General features: G+C 35.4%; 1 protein-coding gene across 1 annotated transcript; it reads left to right on the forward strand.

Annotated features, from left to right (window-relative positions):
• The first annotated feature begins 8,947 nt into the window (after nucleotides 1-8,947).
• On the forward strand, nucleotides 8,948-16,378 carry CDX2 (caudal type homeobox 2). The gene is made up of 3 exons (XM_053456399.1): nucleotides 8,948-9,577; nucleotides 13,399-13,547; nucleotides 14,927-16,378. The coding sequence occupies exons 1-3, from the start codon at nucleotides 9,151-9,153 to the stop codon at nucleotides 15,104-15,106; spliced, it is 756 nt and encodes a 251-aa protein (XP_053312374.1). The 5' UTR covers nucleotides 8,948-9,150; the 3' UTR covers nucleotides 15,107-16,378.
• Nucleotides 16,379-18,237: the final 1,859 nt, after the last annotated feature.

Below are 18,237 nucleotides of genomic sequence, written 5' to 3' on the forward strand. Positions count from 1 at the left end.
AGCCTCATATGGTCTATTGTAAGATGTCCAAAATGTAGGGACATTTCCAAAAAGAATTTAGTCTTTAGACATAAACTCTAAGTTCCTGAATGCTTCTGTGGTTACATCCTTTTGACTCGCCCATTCTTGCACATTTACAGAAATATATAATTATTGCACATTATTTAAATAACAGGTACATTTCAGACCATTAAAAAATCCAAAAGACATTTCTAAAGATCTCCTGTGTACAGTACAGTGATGAAATATGCACATGCGCAGACAGGCACAAAAATTTATACTCCCCCCCCCGTCTTTTAATGCCACTATGCCACTTGTCATATTCTGTTTACCCATAGTACATGGCATTTGCAGTCATTTTCAAACATATATTTTCAAAAATCCAACACAATAGTGTCCTTCATAATACCATCACAAGCAGTTAATAATCCCAAATATAAAAAAACGGATTAGTGCTGTCCATTTTTTAAATGTGTTTTTCTTCTTTTTCAGATCCATTACTAGGAGTTTGTGCTCCAGTTGGTGCTAAGTATTAAATATGATTCAATTTATTTAAATACTGAGGCCCCTTGTGGAAGATAAGTCGCTTTTATTATTTTAGCCCTACTGTTTATGGGGATCTGTAAGGTCTGTCTTTTTAATTTATTTCATTTATTTTGAAAATCATTAAATCCACCTTTCACGGCCTATCGATCATTAAATGCAAAAGAAATGGGAATGCCACATGGCAAAAAGCCAGAAATAAATAGTTTAATACCAAGAGCAACGCCACTCACACCTTACCCCCTACCCCAGTGTGCAAAGAACGCGTATAAACGCCAACAGTCCCCAGGACACCATATGCGACACATAAATGTAATATGGTTAATCGGTTAATACACATTATCAGTGGAATACAATTATTAAAGTATTAATTTAACACAGAGGTAAACAAACATCAGCAAACTTTAAAGTACTCGCAGCACTGACTACCATACTTTTATGTTTGCTCTGGCAACGACATTTGCACCAACGTCAATTATATGCGCTCCTTTGATCTTATTAATCTGCAGTGGCGAGGACGTGGAATTAGCACGCACTGGGCTATGATTATGACATATGCGCACTAAATTGAGCCCTCGGCATTAAATTGCTTGCTTGTGTGGATCGTGTGATCTTTTATACTATCCAGTGTCTTCTCCCAGTGTCTTGCTTGCCCCTTAATATAAATGTGCATAAATGAAATTGATTTTATGCATCCAATAACATATATATACCAAGATACAACCGTTTAGATCCAAAATAGGATACATACCTCAACTCAATGTATTGTATGCTTTCGCATTGTTTTACTTCATATCCCAACCTTACACAACAAGGTATTGTCTCATAGGGCTTTGCTTTGTCCATAGTCACATGTTCTACTTGGTGGAGGTACACTCAATATTTGTAGATATAACATACAAGCTGGTAGATCTGAAGCCTGCACCTGTCTAGAAAACCAAACAAAGTAATCTAGAGCCAATGTAACTGATCCATCTCTTCTGATCTCAAAATGTCCTCATCCCACCAGCTGTATTGGTGGAAATGTTCTAGTTGTCTTTGAGTAAATGTCTGACATGAAACAAACTCTTTTCAAACCCCTAACGTGCTTCCTTCATCAGGGGTCATCGGGAAATGTTATATCCTCAACTATGTTGCACTTAGAAAAACTCTTCAATGTCTATTCTAGGAGCTGTTGGGGTTGGTTCGCTGAAGACCAAGCTCAACCAACAAATTAAAGTGCACCTTCATTTAAAAAAATAAACGCATGGCACCTAGTAAAGTAAAATATTTAAACCAATGCTGAGCAAGTGAGTGTGGGCTCAAGCCAGGCTCAAGTTCAAAGACGGACTCATCCTTGCTTGTGCTAACTCCCTTCCTCAACTTCAATCTACTGGTCAATCCAATAGTCCCTGGTTCTATTAATGATCTTACATTTATGCATTTCAGGAAAAAAATAAACCTCGTCCATACATTCCTGTGCTGATTCTGACATATGGCTCCTGAACCAAAGACAAATCGCTCTCATAGGATCCTAGCTGCGGAAATATGGCTGTACCTACTATATCTGATATGGAAAAACAGAGCTCATAACTACGGAACTAGATAGAACATCTCATTTCATTACTCATGTCTAAGACAGGTGCGGTGTTCGAAAATAGGGGAAAATAGTGGAATTGAATAAAAGCGACATTACTAACACTCTGCTCAAAACCAGGATTGCTCGGGATCTATTTACAATACAAAAGTGGCAACTCTTATTGCTCAAAATATAATTGTTTAAAAATGTAATGTCCGGTTTTAACATTTTTTCTTTAGATTTATACAATGCAGAATAAAAATGAACATCAAATATAATTAAATATATGTATTTGACATAACTTTATTTCTTACAGCTTGTGCTTTTTGTTTGTCCATCAGAGATATGAAGATATTAAATATAAAAATAAGGGGCAATTTTACCCCAGGAAGCTGAGATCTGTTGCCAGAGTGGCTGGGTTTTCTCCCCTAAAGTTCTCTTCTTTCTCCTTACACACCTTTACAAAGGAGCAGCAATTGAACAACAAGGCCAAGATAATATAGTGGGGAGGAATAATCATGTAGATCTAGAGAACAGGAAGTTAAAATGACTGCTCCTGTGGTATAACGGTATCAGGTGAATCTTAATCTGTATGCAATGCTTGGTTTAATTGCTATGAAAGACGCATCACCTATGTTTACTTAATATATAGAACTATTAACTATATACTATATCTAAAGGCATTTATAGAATCACTATTGCCAAAAGTGACAGAATAATTCATAATAAATCACAAGATGTCCCAGACCAAATCAAAGAAAAAGTAGCCGAGCAGATGTGCAGCCCCCCAAGATACGAGAAATGAAGAAAATACGTAATAACACCAATGCTTCCATTAAAAGCACAAAATGATTAAAATCTATGATTAAACCCCAATGGGCGAAACATGTAAGACGCTGATATATTGTATATACATAGTTTTAATGATTTTTTTTTTCCATTTTTTTCAAAAGAAAAAAATATATAAAATGTACAATTCCTGTTTGGTTCAACGTGAGGTAAATTGTAAAAGAAAATAATAGTTGGTATATGTTAACAGATTTCTTTACTGTTTTATTAGCCAAATACTTCGACTGACCCTGAGCTTTCAACAAGCTGCGTATTATGTTGGTATTTAGTGGGTAAGTCAGGAGACAAAGTCTCAGATACTATTAAATAAACCGTGTTTTGTTCTGAGCATGGTCTGGTCAAACAGGTCTCCGTTGTTTACACTGAACACTTCCTTTCCATTGTAAATAAGTTCCTTCAGGTCCTAAAATGAAGTATATTGTTGCAGCCAGGGAAAGGCAAACTCTGATACTCCATCTGCTTTGGGCTGTGACTTATGATGCCCAGACAATGGGAACTCACACGGAAAAGAAATGTGCTGAGCCTTAGACGACCATATAGTCCTGCTGTACACCACTTATCTACCGCCTAATCTGTGAAGCAAATCTTCCTTCTATTACATCTCAGCTTCCGACCCTCTAGTTTCAGGCTATGATTTGTTATGCAACTCCGGTGCAAGTAATAAATGCAGATCAGGCCTGGACTGGCCATCTGGCACAACGGGCAAATACCAGGTGGGCCACTCGCTGACATCACTCCATACTCACCCGCTCCACCGGCTGTATGCTATGTGAAAATAAAGTGCAGCCTTATATCAGCTGTTGGCTGCATTTATGTCATTTGGTGTCCGCCTTGTCATCCCCAATCTGGCCCTAAAGTAGACCAATCATTATCACAGCTTTTCTTTGGTATTTGCTTCTACCATTTTGCATCAAAAAATTGTCTTTATACATAATCCCCATAATCAAAAACACCGATGATACCTTACACATAATAGGGTGATCAATCAGTGTTGATCGAGTGATCAACCATTGTTAAAGTGACACTCCACAAGTTTAACCATACTCATCTCATAATGTAAGCACACGTTTGGAGCAAATTAATGTTCAAAAGGAGACTTTTGAGCCTTTACTCTTGACTAGGTGGACTGGCAGGCACTCAACCACGACTGCAGTCCAGCACAAGCCAACACCTCTTTGCGTAGATATACAGTATCTCACAAAAGTGAGTACACCCCTCACATTTTTGTAAATATTTTATTATATCTTTTCATGTGACAACACTGAAGAAATGACTCTGCTACAATGGAAAGTAGTGAGTGTAAAAATAACTCAACACAGCCATTAATGTCTAAACCATGGCAACAACAAAAGTGAGTACACCCCTAAGTGGAAATGTCCAAATCGGGCCCAAAGTGTCAATATTTTGTGTGGCCACCATTATTTTCCAGCACTGCCTTAACCCTCTTGGGCATGGAGTTCACCAGAGCTTCACAGGCTGTCACTGGAGTCCTCTTTTACTCCTCCATGACGACATCACGGAGCTGGTGAACGTTAGAGACCTTGCACTCCCCCACCTTCTGTTTGAGGATGTCCCACAGATAGGGTTTAAGTATGGAGACATTGCCAGTCCATCACATTAACCATCAGCCTCTTTAGCAAGGCAGTGGTGGTCTTGGAGGTGTGTTTGGGGTCATTATCATGTTGGAATACTGCCATGTGGCCCAGTCTCTGAAGGGTGGGGACCATGCTCTGATTCAGTATGTCACAGTACATGTTGGCATTCATGGTTCCCTCAATGAACTGTAGCTCCCCAGTGCCGGCAGCACTCATGGAGGCCCACTTTATCTTGCCATGCAGACCAATTAGATGCAGTGTGCGGCGTATGGTCTGAGCACTGACAGGCTGACCCCCCACCCCTTCAACCTCTGCAGAACTCATACGTCTATTTCCCAAAGACAACCTCTGGATATGACTCTGAGCACGTGCACTCAACTTCTTTGGTCGACCATGGCGATGCCTGTTCTGAGTGGAACCTGTCTGTGAAACCGCTCTATGGTCTTGCCCACTGTGCTGCAGCTCAGTTTCAGGGTCTTGGCAATCTTCTTATAGCCTCGGCCATCTCTATGTAGAGCAACAAGTCTTTTATTTAGATCCGCAGAGAGTTCTTTGCCATGAGGTGCCATGTTGAACTTCCAGTGACCAGTATGGAAGAGTGTGAGGTTTAACACACCTGCTCCCCATTCACACCTGAGACCTTGTAACACTAATGAGTCACATGACACCAGGGAGGGGAAATGGCTAATTGGGCCCAATTCAGACATTTCTACTCAGGGGTGTACTCACTTTTGTTGCCATGGTTTAGACATTAATGGCTGTGCGTTGAGTTGTATTTGAAGGGACAGCACAATTACACTGTTATACAGGCTGTACACTCACTACTTTACATTGTAGCAGAGTCATTTCTTCAGTGTTGTCGCATGAAAAGATATAATAAAATATTTACAAAATGTGAGGGGTGTACTCACTTTTGTGATGCCTGCCTTCATCTCTCTTCCATTATGGATTATATTGGCCTTTCAATTATCACAGTTTTACTTCCATTACCTTCATAGATAATACTCCTACTTCTTTATGATCTCTCTAGTTACTGTTAATCATACTTAAAGAAAATGGTGTCATATGTCCCTTTTTCTTATATTGGATTCCAAGGGTAAGTTAGGCAATTGTAAGCTTCACAACTACAAGGTAATGATGTGTTTACCATTAATTAGTAGACTAGAGGGTGGCAGTTTCAGACATATTCTTCTAGTTTTTTTTTTATGGGTGCTGTCATACAGCATCGTACATTGGAATACAGGTAGCCAGAAAATTTCACATGCAGATGTCTAAAATAAAATGTAGCCTGACTGGATTTGTTTAAGAACAGCAAATACTGAAAAGCAATAAAATAAAAGTCAGGATGCTAAGGGGTGTTTACATACGGCATAGTAAACATTACTTCCTGGTGGGGCATGAACAAAAATCTCCCATTATGCCCCAGTTGGGTACACAGACAAAACGAAATTGTTTTAGAATGGGGAACAAGAATGACGCTCTAACCTAAAAGCTAAAAGCACTGCTAAAAGTCTGTTACACGTGTTTTGAATACTTTATATTTATGTGCTATATAAATAAGTAGCATGTTACAATGCCATGTGATCAATTGATCACTACTAAAAAATTCCTTTTTATAAAATATTGCTAAAATCAGCTAAATAAAATGAAAGAGTATTATCAAAAGTGCTGCTTTACTTCACCCAGGCTTTGGTATCTTTAATGAACACTCTATCGCTAGTTTATTTATAGATTCATATCCATTGTATCGCAGTTATCATTATTTATTGATTAATGTTAGGTCCATCATATTACACCGAGCTATGCAATGGGTAAACAGGACATAGCAAGTAGTACATAATATAACAATTTTGATTTATGGAAACAAAAGGTGAAGACCACGCATGTTCGAAGAGATTACAATCTAGAATCAAAATAAATGAAAATGTCTGTATGTATATATATATATATATATATATATATATAGTTATTGCACCTTCCCTTTTATTACACTTAAAACTGTAAAATAAATATATTGGCTTTAACAAAATTGTAAGCTTTGGAGCAGGGCCCTCTTTACTTAAAGCATCAGTTTGTCTTCGTCTGTCTATTCTAGTCTGGCCATTCCCCTTGAATATATATACTGTACGAAGCACTGCATAACATGCTGGTGCTATAAAAATCAAAGATAAACTAATAATAATAATAATAAAACATTTTGCAAGCTGATTCATAAATAAACTGTTGTCATCAGACACTGTGCTTAACTGGCTGATTTCCCTTTAAAACCACCTTTGAATATTAATACACTATGAGAGGTTTTTTTACTTTTAAATGTTATTTTAACAGATCTAACTGCTGTTGTTACATTAACCTTTTGGAAGGCAATACATATGTTTCTTTTTTCACCTATAAATAGTGTAAATTCAGATATTATGTTTACCCAGAAGAAATTACAGGGGGAAAACACTGATTAAATGAAAATATTCTTTCCATAGTACTTTTTAAATACATTTGTGAAATGTGGAATGAGTACAAAGTGTTCAAATAACTGAGTGCCATGGAAGCATATTCAGTCTTCCAATTCTGTCCAAAAAATGTTTCATTAGAACATTAAATGTTTGATTTGTAGAATATTTGGGTTTCAGTTTAAAAAAAAAATGGTTCACATAGTGTGTGTCATTAACCAGGCAATTAGAATTACTTTTAGAAGGCAAACAGATCATAGAAGCTGTAGACAAACACACCTTTGATTTATTACAGCAAACTATTCACAAGGAAGAAAATATTGCTTCCTAATTATAATTTAGCCTTTTCTGCTATTTTATTTCTATATCGTGTTTTGTATAATGTTGTTGCTGTTTTCCTCTTGTTCAATTTCACTGGATCATAGAATAGTTTACATTTCATTTAGATACTCTTTATATTAGTTGCTGCAAGAGATTCTCCAATTTAACCCAAAAGACACTACAATGGTTAGGGTACATTTCCCATTTTCAGCCCTTGCAATGGTCTATGGGGAGACCAAATCCTAAAATGCTCCCATATATATATTGAGTAGTATCTACCTGTCAAGAAAGTGATTTGACTTTTTTTAAGTCAACAGACCAGATTTTAAGAAGGCACCTGCTTTATGTCATGTGAGTGAATGTCTCATTTGTACTGAAAAGATCTTTGTGTAAAATAGTATAAATTGGGGGCGGGGGGGTTGCTCAGAAAGTTCTAAAGCTATATTGTAAAATATTAAACAGCTAGGAGTGAAGTTAGTGACAAACCTGAATTTCCTAATTGGATGCCATTGTGAAAAAATCAATACCATTAGGAAATTCGTTGAAGTCTGATTTATGAGTTGTGTGGCTAATAGAATATTGTATATATTAGTGTCTGCCATTTAATAAAAACCCTAAGCTAACAACATTTTGCTCAGTTCACTGTGGAAACAGAAATGGGTAAAAGCAGGACCCAGTTGGATGTATAAATGTAAAATATGCAAGGATCTGGCTATAGAAATGTGAAATAAGCATGGATCTGGTTGTATTGGTGTGAACTATCTATGGATCCAACAGTCCGAATGTGATCCTGCTGTGTATATATATATATATATGTAAAATATGCAAAGTTAGGGCTATACTGATTGGAAAAATGTATGGATCCATCTATTTAGAAAAAAAAGATGCATGGAATCAGCTGTCTTTATAGGTGTGTAAAATATGCAAAGATCCCATATATTTATAAGAGAAAATGTTTGGATCAGATGGCAGATCTCCCTTTTACTCAGGAAACCATTAAGTACAGAAATGACCATGCATGGAGCTCATGCTGCAATACAAGTATATGGCATTTAGCTGGTTAACGCATATTACAGGGTTCCTCTAATGACAATATAAGACTCAATTTAGCACAACAATGTATAAAAGATATATATATATATATATATATATATATATATATATATATATATATAAAATCAGTTTTATTAACCAAAAATAGGCAAATTATCTATGCAGATTAGATAATGTACATGGGGTGTGGGGCAGGATTGGGATTCTGTATATACACAGCATCCAAAGCTTTCAAATAATGGGGTGACATGTAAATCATGCCGATCATGTCTTACTCCAAACCTGCTATTGGATAATACTATTAGGTGCCACTGATGGGACCTTCTTGTGCAGTAAGTACTCCTGGCTGGTTTTCTTGCATGTTGGTTTGGGCTGTTAGTCTATTGACTTGTTGAGCTCTTTGAACCCACGATTGAAGGTTAAAGTGCAGTGGTTTGTAGTGGAAGGAGGAAGCTCTTAGACAATAAAGGTTTGAGTATTTCTCTCTGATCAGGTCGCTGCCCTCTCCTTATCTCTCTTTACATGCAAATAGTGCTGGGGGGGAATCTCTCTCCCCCATCTGACGTCACCTACCATTGGTGTGCCATTACTAATAGAGGCTTGTAAACAATGGTTAATCATGTAAGTGCTGGCCAATGGAGACACATCTTTAGGAGTCAGGGAAATTTCTTTGATTAGCAAACAAGCTGGAAGAAGCACTGCACTGGAGGCTTCACGAAGAAGAATCTGTGCTACAGGCAAGGGATGACTGTATTATGAAGCTAGCTGGCAACCATCTGCCATCATGTACGTGAGTTACCTTCTGGAAAAGGACGTTGGCATGTACCCGGGACATATGCGTAGCCATCATGGGCTACAAAACTACCCCGCTGGCCCTCAGTATACAGATTACGGGGGTTATCATGGACTGAGTTTAGAATCTGCTGCGCCTTCTTCAGGATCCTCTCCATGGATCAGTCCCTATGGAGCTCCAAGGGAAGACTGGAGTCATTCAGCCTACTCTTCGGGGCACACTCCCATCAATCCTTCTCCAGGGGGGAGTTTGGGGTACAGTCCTGTTCCTGACTACCCACCTGGGCAGGTGCAAGGACCTCCTTGTGTTGGGCTGCTGCCCGGTGGACATCAACCTCAGCTCTCTCCAGGGTCTTCAGAGGGGCACAGGAGACATCATTATGAATGGATGAGAAAGCCAACACCTCAAGGGAGCTCTGGTAAGTTACCCGTAATATCAGGAGGGCTACCAGCCATTCTACATAGATCTGTGAATTGTATGGGTGATGTCACTGTTCACAATCAACATCACTTTAATTAAGTCGAATTAGAGAATGCAAACTATAAATGTTCTTTAAAGATCCACACCTCAGACAATATTAAGTATACCAAAAGTGGTGAATAGGAGTCACACTAGATGTATCAAAACACAACTTTTTCATTCGCTCAGTGAAAGCGAAACATACCTTTTTTTAGATTACGTATTAACTTGAATTAAATCATTATCATAAAATGCAACAACATTTAGCACATGAAGCGCTGAGATTTAAATTAGCCTTATTTAATAAAATATAAAAGTAGAATTTTTAGTGGAAAATATTAAACAGGAGTGGCAGCAAAACTCAGCAGTCATGTTTCTGTACAAATATATTCATTATGATGCAGATTAATCTGAGAATGGTTTCCAAATAAAGTGTGTTTTAATGAGGTCATTACATATTTGACTGCAAGAGATATGTTTCAAAACCAAACCCGAATTCTGATTTAGTAAGCAGGTCTAATGGTCAAAGTTTAAGAAAATGATTGATTGATGTTTTACCGAATATGTGCAGCAAGACAGATATATTTTATTTAAAAATGAATTTAATTCAATATATTAGACAAACAAATTTTACTTTTAAAAATGTATAAATTAAATGTTATTACATAGCATTTCATATTTTATTTTTAGATCAGCCGTCTGGATTTTTGTTTCGTTCATTATTCTTCTGCTGAAATCACCTGCCTCCCAGTTAACACTTGAGAAATGTCTTGTCACCAGTTACTGACACTTAAAGATTTTATAACCAATTACAATCATATAAATCCTCAACAGGGTCGTTTACATTAGTTTCTGACCCATTAAACAGATATCTCTCAACCAATAAGGTAGATTAGGTAAATACATTTACACAGCGCTGGGATTCAAAGATGAGAATGCCCTTTACGCTTATATGGATTTGGTATCATAAATGCATATTGAATAATATCCTGCTATATGTGAAATATGTATAAGAATATATATATATATATATATATCACGAGGGTTTGATTTATTGACTCTTATATCACATTATTATTTCATGCAACTATAGAGATCACATTGGTTCTTATCTGATGATCTAAATGCCTAAATTCGCTTCACCATTTTTGTATCCAAGTTTATCTGAGCTAAATTATCGTTAGTTATTTAATTATTTATTATAAACTGTGATATATTTTTAAACAAAATACCCAGATAAAGGAACGTAGGTTTTATTTCTATAATTTCTTAATGTTTGGGTTTTTTATTTTAGGTAAATCACAGTATTGGCAGATGAAATAGTTAAGGTGAATGTGGGTGTGGAGGCCACTTTTGTGTTGAGGAGAGAAAGTTGAGGGGTCTGTGTGATTTATAAGCAGGGTCTTCTGATGTCTTAAGAGTAAGGCGAGAAAGTTCGGCGCTTGGCCACTTGTCATGTTAATGTCCCCTTTGAGCTGCAGACTGATCTTGTCTAATTCTGCCCTCACCAATCTGTCATCTGCCCCTTCTCTTTGATATCCACCTTGTAAGTCATTGTTTCTCATGGTGACCGGAAAGAATAGGACACATAGCAGTAAATAAAGATTTTTAGCATTCTCTGAACAATCTGACCTCCTGTCACAACTTGTTTCCCCACTGAAGTCTTTAAGCTCCTTTGCCACCCCCTGGCATTTTTGGGCATTAATGTAAAAAAAAAAAGTGTATCAATATATTTCATCCTTTATATTCTCCCTGGTCTAGCAAGAGTTATATGTCAGATCACAAATAGTTGAAATATTGTATTTATTTTATTTGAAACAAAATAAAAAAAAAATAAACAATAATCTGAAATGTTTATGGGTTGTATTTTTACTAGGAGTAACATAACATAAGGACCATATGATGACCTTCTTGGTGGGTCTACATATTTGAATTTGGGAGGGGGGTCTGCATAAGAGGCTGTGTCTCCCATTGAAATTCTGCTGGTGTGATGGGTGTTTATGTTAATAGAAATCGCTTTGGGATGAAAGCATAGACCGACATTTGCTCAGTAGTAGCAATTCAAACAGAAGTACAAGTTACAAAGGCTTTTCTTTGATAAGATCTCTTGTAGCTCATTGTTTGAGGCTGTGTACTCCATTCATGTTGCTCAGCCCATCTCTGATCAGACTTGTATCTTTGCTGGGGGGGCTTTGTTGTCGATTGTAAGCTTTACCTGAACAAAGTGAGCTTGGCAGCCATTAAACACCTTGTAGATCAGATATGCCTCATACAAGCAGCCTTGCTGCATAACTATGTGACAATCACCACGAACCACTCACACAATTAAATAAGGCTATTGCGAAATATTACATATCATATAACTGTACCATACACTCATATCCCAAATATATTGGCTAATTGGCTATATATACGTAAGTGAAAGCTAAAAGTTCCTTTTATATATATATATATATATATATATATATATATATATATATATATAAATATATATATGGGTATTACTTATGTAATGATAGAGAGAGAGAGAGAGAGAGAGAGAGAGAGAGAGAGAGAGAGAGAGAGAGAATGGTGAGTTAGTAGCTCGAGGGATAATTGGTTTCAGTGTGAGAAAAGGGTATATTGTTTGTAAAAACCTGTTGTTTATGGAAAAGTAGTAGATACCCGATGCATGATCTCGGCAGATGCGGTAAAGGGGCTATAAATCGAGCAATAATTTCCTGGGGTTTGCAAAGTAATAATAATAAAATGAAAAAAAAAAAACCCATATGTTTATAGGTTGACGTGTACCACCACGAACCCTACTTTCCATGTGTAATAGTTGAGTTGTAAGTGAATCAGACAATATGAGCTGCCTGTAAATTAGAGGTTATGAGATGAATCGAGCGCTAATTGTCCCTTTTACGGCACCTATCATATTAAACATGATTAGTGGCAGAATGAGTGCTATTTAAATAACCTACTGAAAAGCAGACATTGCAGCAAATCAAAACAGAAAAGGAGATTTACAATTTCAGCAGTATGCTTTAAATATGTAAGAACTATATGAAATTAAAAATGGCATATATATATATATATACATATATATATATATATATATATATATATACACACACACATATATATATACATATATATTACAAGTAGAGTGGATATGGATGGATAATTTGGATACAATGGATACTTTCTTAAGGGCGATCTAAAAAACAAATCAAATTAAATTTATGACCACAAAGGCCGATGCTATATTTTTTTTTACATTTGCTCAAATAAGAGACAATTGAAACCTCGAAAATGACACATATTATTAATTAGATAATTTAAAATATGCTTTTTGCATAATTATTTAATAGGTAGATTCAATGGACATAGCGCAGTTTAATATTGCGCGAAAAATACTGATTATTTTAATAATATTCTGCAATTACAATTTTGTTACTTCGCTGCACCTTTCGCTCGTACAGAAAGCAGGCGATAAGTCGCTCTCGATTTTAGACGGATTTTAGTTGTTAATTATCCGTTTAATTTGTAAAATCTGTAGCTCACAACTTGGCACAGATTTCGGTTTTTAGAATTTAAGGAAAAATGATTCTAGTGTTAATTTTGTCCATTTATTATTACACCACTACAAGAAGTAAATAAGAAGAATTATATTTAATAAACATTTGAAGTCAAATTGCATAGATATTGATCACCTGTAACTTATGTTATATCGCCTGACCCAAAATATAACGAAATATACCGAACTTATATAGTTAACGTTCTTATTTATTTTTTCAGCAACTAAAACCAGGACGAAAGATAAATATCGCGTCGTATACACCGACCACCAGCGGCTGGAGTTGGAGAAGGAGTTCCATTACAGTCGATATATCACGATAAGGCGTAAAGCAGAGCTGGCTCTGAGCCTGGGCCTCTCCGAGCGGCAGGTAGGACCGGGATGGAATGTGCGGCGCTCCCTCATATATCGCTCGCGTTTCTCGGCACAGTTGCCCATGACCTTTTCATAAGGGCCACGAGCTGTCTGTAAAGGGGAATCAAAACGGCATCAATCAGGAGGCCCTTACAGGGGCAGATCGAAGGCAGAACAAGGGATTTTTAGCTAATTTAACCATTTCTGGTCCTTCTAAATATATATGTAATATATTAAAAATTAAATGTTATAAATATATACATATATATATATATATATATATATATATATATATATATGACATTTGTAATACATATAGCTTATATATATATATATATATATATATATATATATATATATATATATATATACACATAGATATAAATTATTCTTATTATGCAGGGGCAGATCAAAGGCAGAGCAAGATATTCTTTACCTAATTCTTTACCTAATTTAACCATTTCTGGACCTTCTTCGGCAAATCCATATGTATATATGTAGTATATTAAAAATTAAATGTTATATATATATATATATATATATATAACGTTTAATATATATGGTATTTAATTTTTAATATTTATATATATATATATATAATTACTATATAATTAATTTGTAATACATATCTCATCTTGGAATAAAATGTAGATTCAAATACTTTGGGTTAAGGGTAATGGGTTACTGTATACTGTGTTATTATGATATTATTCTATGTAAGAAAAGCATTTCTAGGAAGGGTTTTTTATAGTATAATATAGGAAAATATTAACTATACCACTAGATTTTATAAGGATTTTGTTCAGCTCTTTTGGTAATTAGCAATGTTACTAAGAGTAAAAGCTGAACACATCGATTTGAAACTTTGCTCTTTCTTCTCTTAAATCTTTAATTTTATATTTTATGTAGCAGCAACAAGTGGGTGCTTTATATGGAAAGGTATAATAAAGCACAGCCATTATTCAGACATACTGAAGCTGGTGCAAATAATAAAGTCCGTATGTGACTATAAACTAGTATTTAAGGTGGTATTTGTCTTGTTCAAGATAGTATTTTGGGGCAAGTCAGAGGTCAAAGGATAGCCCTGGCTATCTATCCCCAAGCATAGATAGTTAAGATCGCATGGCCTTGGCATGTACAAAAAAGACTTAAGCCTTCTGGAGGGCTGAAGCACCATTTTCCTCTGAAAATAAAATACATTTTTATTAAGAAAAAAGTGGATGAAGTCAGGCTTTTAAAAGTTCTATAAACCGTTTATAATGTTTGCTATTTGTGAAAGGAAATTTAAATTTTATGACGTCTCCTAAATTATATATATTATTATATTCCTATATCTCTTTGCCATTATGATAACAATATGAGGCTGTCACTGACTTGTTCACTTACTATGTACAGGTGAAGATCTGGTTCCAAAATAGGAGAGCAAAGGAGAGGAAAATTAACAAGAAGAGGATTCAGCAGACTCAGCCTGGTCAACCTGGACCTGAGGGACTCAGCCCAGTGTCTTCTGTTAGTCATATGATACCTTTACCTGGCAGCAGTGTGGGTTCCTTGCCAAATACTGTCACACAATGATGTTACCACCAGTGATTATATAGTAGGGAATCATATTGACTGACAATGGAGGCCATTGGATTCCTTGACAAGGTGGAGATGGAAAAGTTGTGGAACAATCCATGTTTTTGGTGACTAAGTGACCAGAGAAGATACTCTGGACATTGTCTGCTGGAATCCACCCCTGGAAGATGCTTGGGCTAGCACTTTATGCAACCCATGGAGACATCTTCAGACCTTGAAACAATAATATATTTGGAAAAAAAAAAACATTTTTTTTCAAGAAATTATCCTCGAGACAGAGCTGGTCTGGGGCAAAAGCTTCAAACAAGATCATTTTAATATATTTGTAAATAGAATTGAAAGGGATATTTGATGTTGTATTCCTCAGGGATTTAATTACTTTAAAATAACTCAATTTAATGCAATAATGCAAATGTTTACTGTATTTGATAGGGGATGAGTATTTTTGTAGGGTGTGTGTCTGAACCTGAATGGAAGGAATGTACTTTTCAAAATCTGATACAATACCCTCCTTCTACATTGTTTTCTTTATTAGTATTTGGGAAATCCACAGTAATTGGTCCTGCCTATCAGCCTCAATGTAGTTTTTTAATTTAAATTATTTTTTATGTATTTCAAGAAAAGTACAGAAATAAACCATTTTCTGATCATGCAACGTAGACTGCTGGGAAACAGTACCAAGCACAAAGTGGTATCTTATGTTGCTGTCTTGGAGACTCTTACTGCATGACCCCAAGGTGCATGAAAACGATAACCTTGAGACCCAAGGGGTTAAATGGACATTTTATAATTCCTCTTATTAACAATTACTACCTGGTATCCAAAAAGTGGTTACTTATTTACAAACTATGTCTCATCCGGGTCTAATGATCATGTTTTTGCCTTCTGCAGTCCAAACAGTAACCAACAAATGTAACTCTATTACAGTCAGGATCTGTAGCATTATCTTAATATCCATTCGTCATCCACATTGCAGGGGAAAAATAGTACAATTATAAAGTTAAAAATATCCAAACGAATATGTCAGCATTCGAAATAGGTGATATAAATCTATTACAATACAAGATTTTCCCTGAGATTATTCAGTTCCACAAATATTTTAGTACAAAAATTATTTTTCTTTACTAAGTGGAATTAGCTGGGGGGAAAAATCATAGTTAAGAAGTGAGAATTAAAGCAATACATCAATGGTGGTAGCAGATGTGGATATAAAAAGACTTTCTGTTTCTGCACTCCACTTGGGCAAAATGCAAGTTTCATAGCACCAAATTTTTTTAAAAAAAATCTACATATCTAATTAATTTATTAATAGTGAACCAAACCTTCAGGAGGCAAGCTGGCATCTTTTAAATGGCAGTAACCAGAGTAAAAGGGAGGCTAGATGGTTCAATGCATCCAATGATGATAAAGCTTTAGAAGAAATGGCTGCAGTGTTTTAAATATTTTGTGAAATATTAGTTAAAAATCAATGCTGCTGAACAGAAATAGCCTCAATACCATTAATTACATTAAACCTACATTACCAAAACAGTGAATATCATAATTATTTTTATGAGGTGAAGAAATGGTTTGTGCCTTGCACACTTAGATTCAAAAATATTTCCAAATAAAACACACATCTGGTTGGATCTGAATTTACTTTTTATTGCTTTCACAATTTATAAGTCCTGTAAAATATCTGCAGCTACAAATCTGCAGCTACAAATCCAGTCATGTTTAACAAGCAAAAACGTGGTAATAATAATATTAACCAGGCTTTACATTAGCTATTATAACCAGTTTATTAATGAAAATATAATCTTATTTAAAAAATGTGCTTTATATTCTGTCGTTGTCTGGCTTTAATGTTTTCAACCTTATTCATAGAGCCCGCACAATCTGGCTACTAATTATATGAGTGATTACATTTAGAACAAATACATGAGCTTTATCACTAGATAATCTATTATTTTACAATATTTAATAATAAACAACCGCTATTGCGTTCTCATGAATAATTCTATACGCAATTAAATATCTTGTATAATACTTTTAACCCACACGATTTTCTTAATTTATATAAAGCAGCAGTCGGTTAGTTTAAAAGCCAATGGGAAATTGAATAAAAATTCAATTTTTTATTATAGAATATTTTAAACCGAGTTGCTTACTTCACAGGAAAATTCCTGCTCTGGGGGTTAGATTTCCCCATTACTCCATACATGCTCGGACGAGCAATACACTCAAGGCACGGAGGTCACGTGCTAAGAAACACATAGGCGAGGTGAAGTAGAAGTATTCGTTCAATATCTCACAGCATAAAATTAATCTGCCATCAGCTATTTTTGAAGTCAATTATTAATTCATATTTTGGCATCAAATTTGGTTTTAAATGATTTATCCATACATTTTACTTTGAAAAGCAGAAGCTGAGTATTTTTCTGTCAATAACAAGCTTTCTAGGGGTAGTAACATTTGATCCTATGAAGATACTACACACAGTAACGTTTTAGGGGAAATTATAAAATGTAAAAAAACAAATGATATACATATAATTGTATGAATTAAAAATATTTGACAGCGCCTGGGTGTGTATGTACCAATGCAAACGCAAACAGTTTATTTAGAAAAAAAGCTATAGAAAAATATTAAATAAATAGGAGACAATGCTGTAAATCAAGGTGCATTAAGGTATTATTTGCATATTAAATTATTAAATTATATATATATATATATATATGTATATATATATATACTAAATGTCAAGGAAGACAGACTTTGTTCGAAATGATATATACATTAGAGTGCCTTAAGGTAAGTAATGAATATGTCATCAAAGCCAATGAATTATCTAATTTTAAAACAAATGAATGAAATGTTATCCCTAACCAGTGTGGCAATTACTCGTCCCTGGAGCACAGTTAGTTGTTTGCTCTGTCTGTGTTTACTGGGATGGGGGTTTAGAGACAGATATCTGCCCTGTCTAGGAAACAGAAAGCAGCCCTGGGGATATAGGTGACATAAATCTGATTGCATTTTATTTAGGAAGAATCGTTTTTTTATTAGATTTGTATTATCATTATAAAAACATTATTTCAATGTATGAACCTAAAAAATTAAATTACATCACCTCTACCACCTCTGCCGAG

Source organism: Spea bombifrons, chromosome 2 (genome assembly GCF_027358695.1).
Source record: "Spea bombifrons isolate aSpeBom1 chromosome 2, aSpeBom1.2.pri, whole genome shotgun sequence".
Taxonomy (NCBI): Eukaryota; Metazoa; Chordata; class Amphibia; order Anura; family Pelobatidae; genus Spea; species Spea bombifrons.

What these genes read in the sequence shown, in the direction of transcription:
- CDX2 (XM_053456399.1), top strand. Translation starts at nt 9,151, where the DNA reads ATGTACGTGAGTTACCTTCTGGAAAAGGACGTTGGCATGTACCCGGGA. An exon ending in AACACCTCAAGGGAGCTCTG is followed by an intron (nt 9,578 to 13,398) that starts GTAAGTTACCCG and finishes TTATTTTTTCAG; the next exon opens with CAACTAAAACCAGGACGAAA. An exon ending in TGGGCCTCTCCGAGCGGCAG is followed by an intron (nt 13,548 to 14,926) that starts GTAGGACCGGGA and finishes TACTATGTACAG; the next exon opens with GTGAAGATCTGGTTCCAAAA.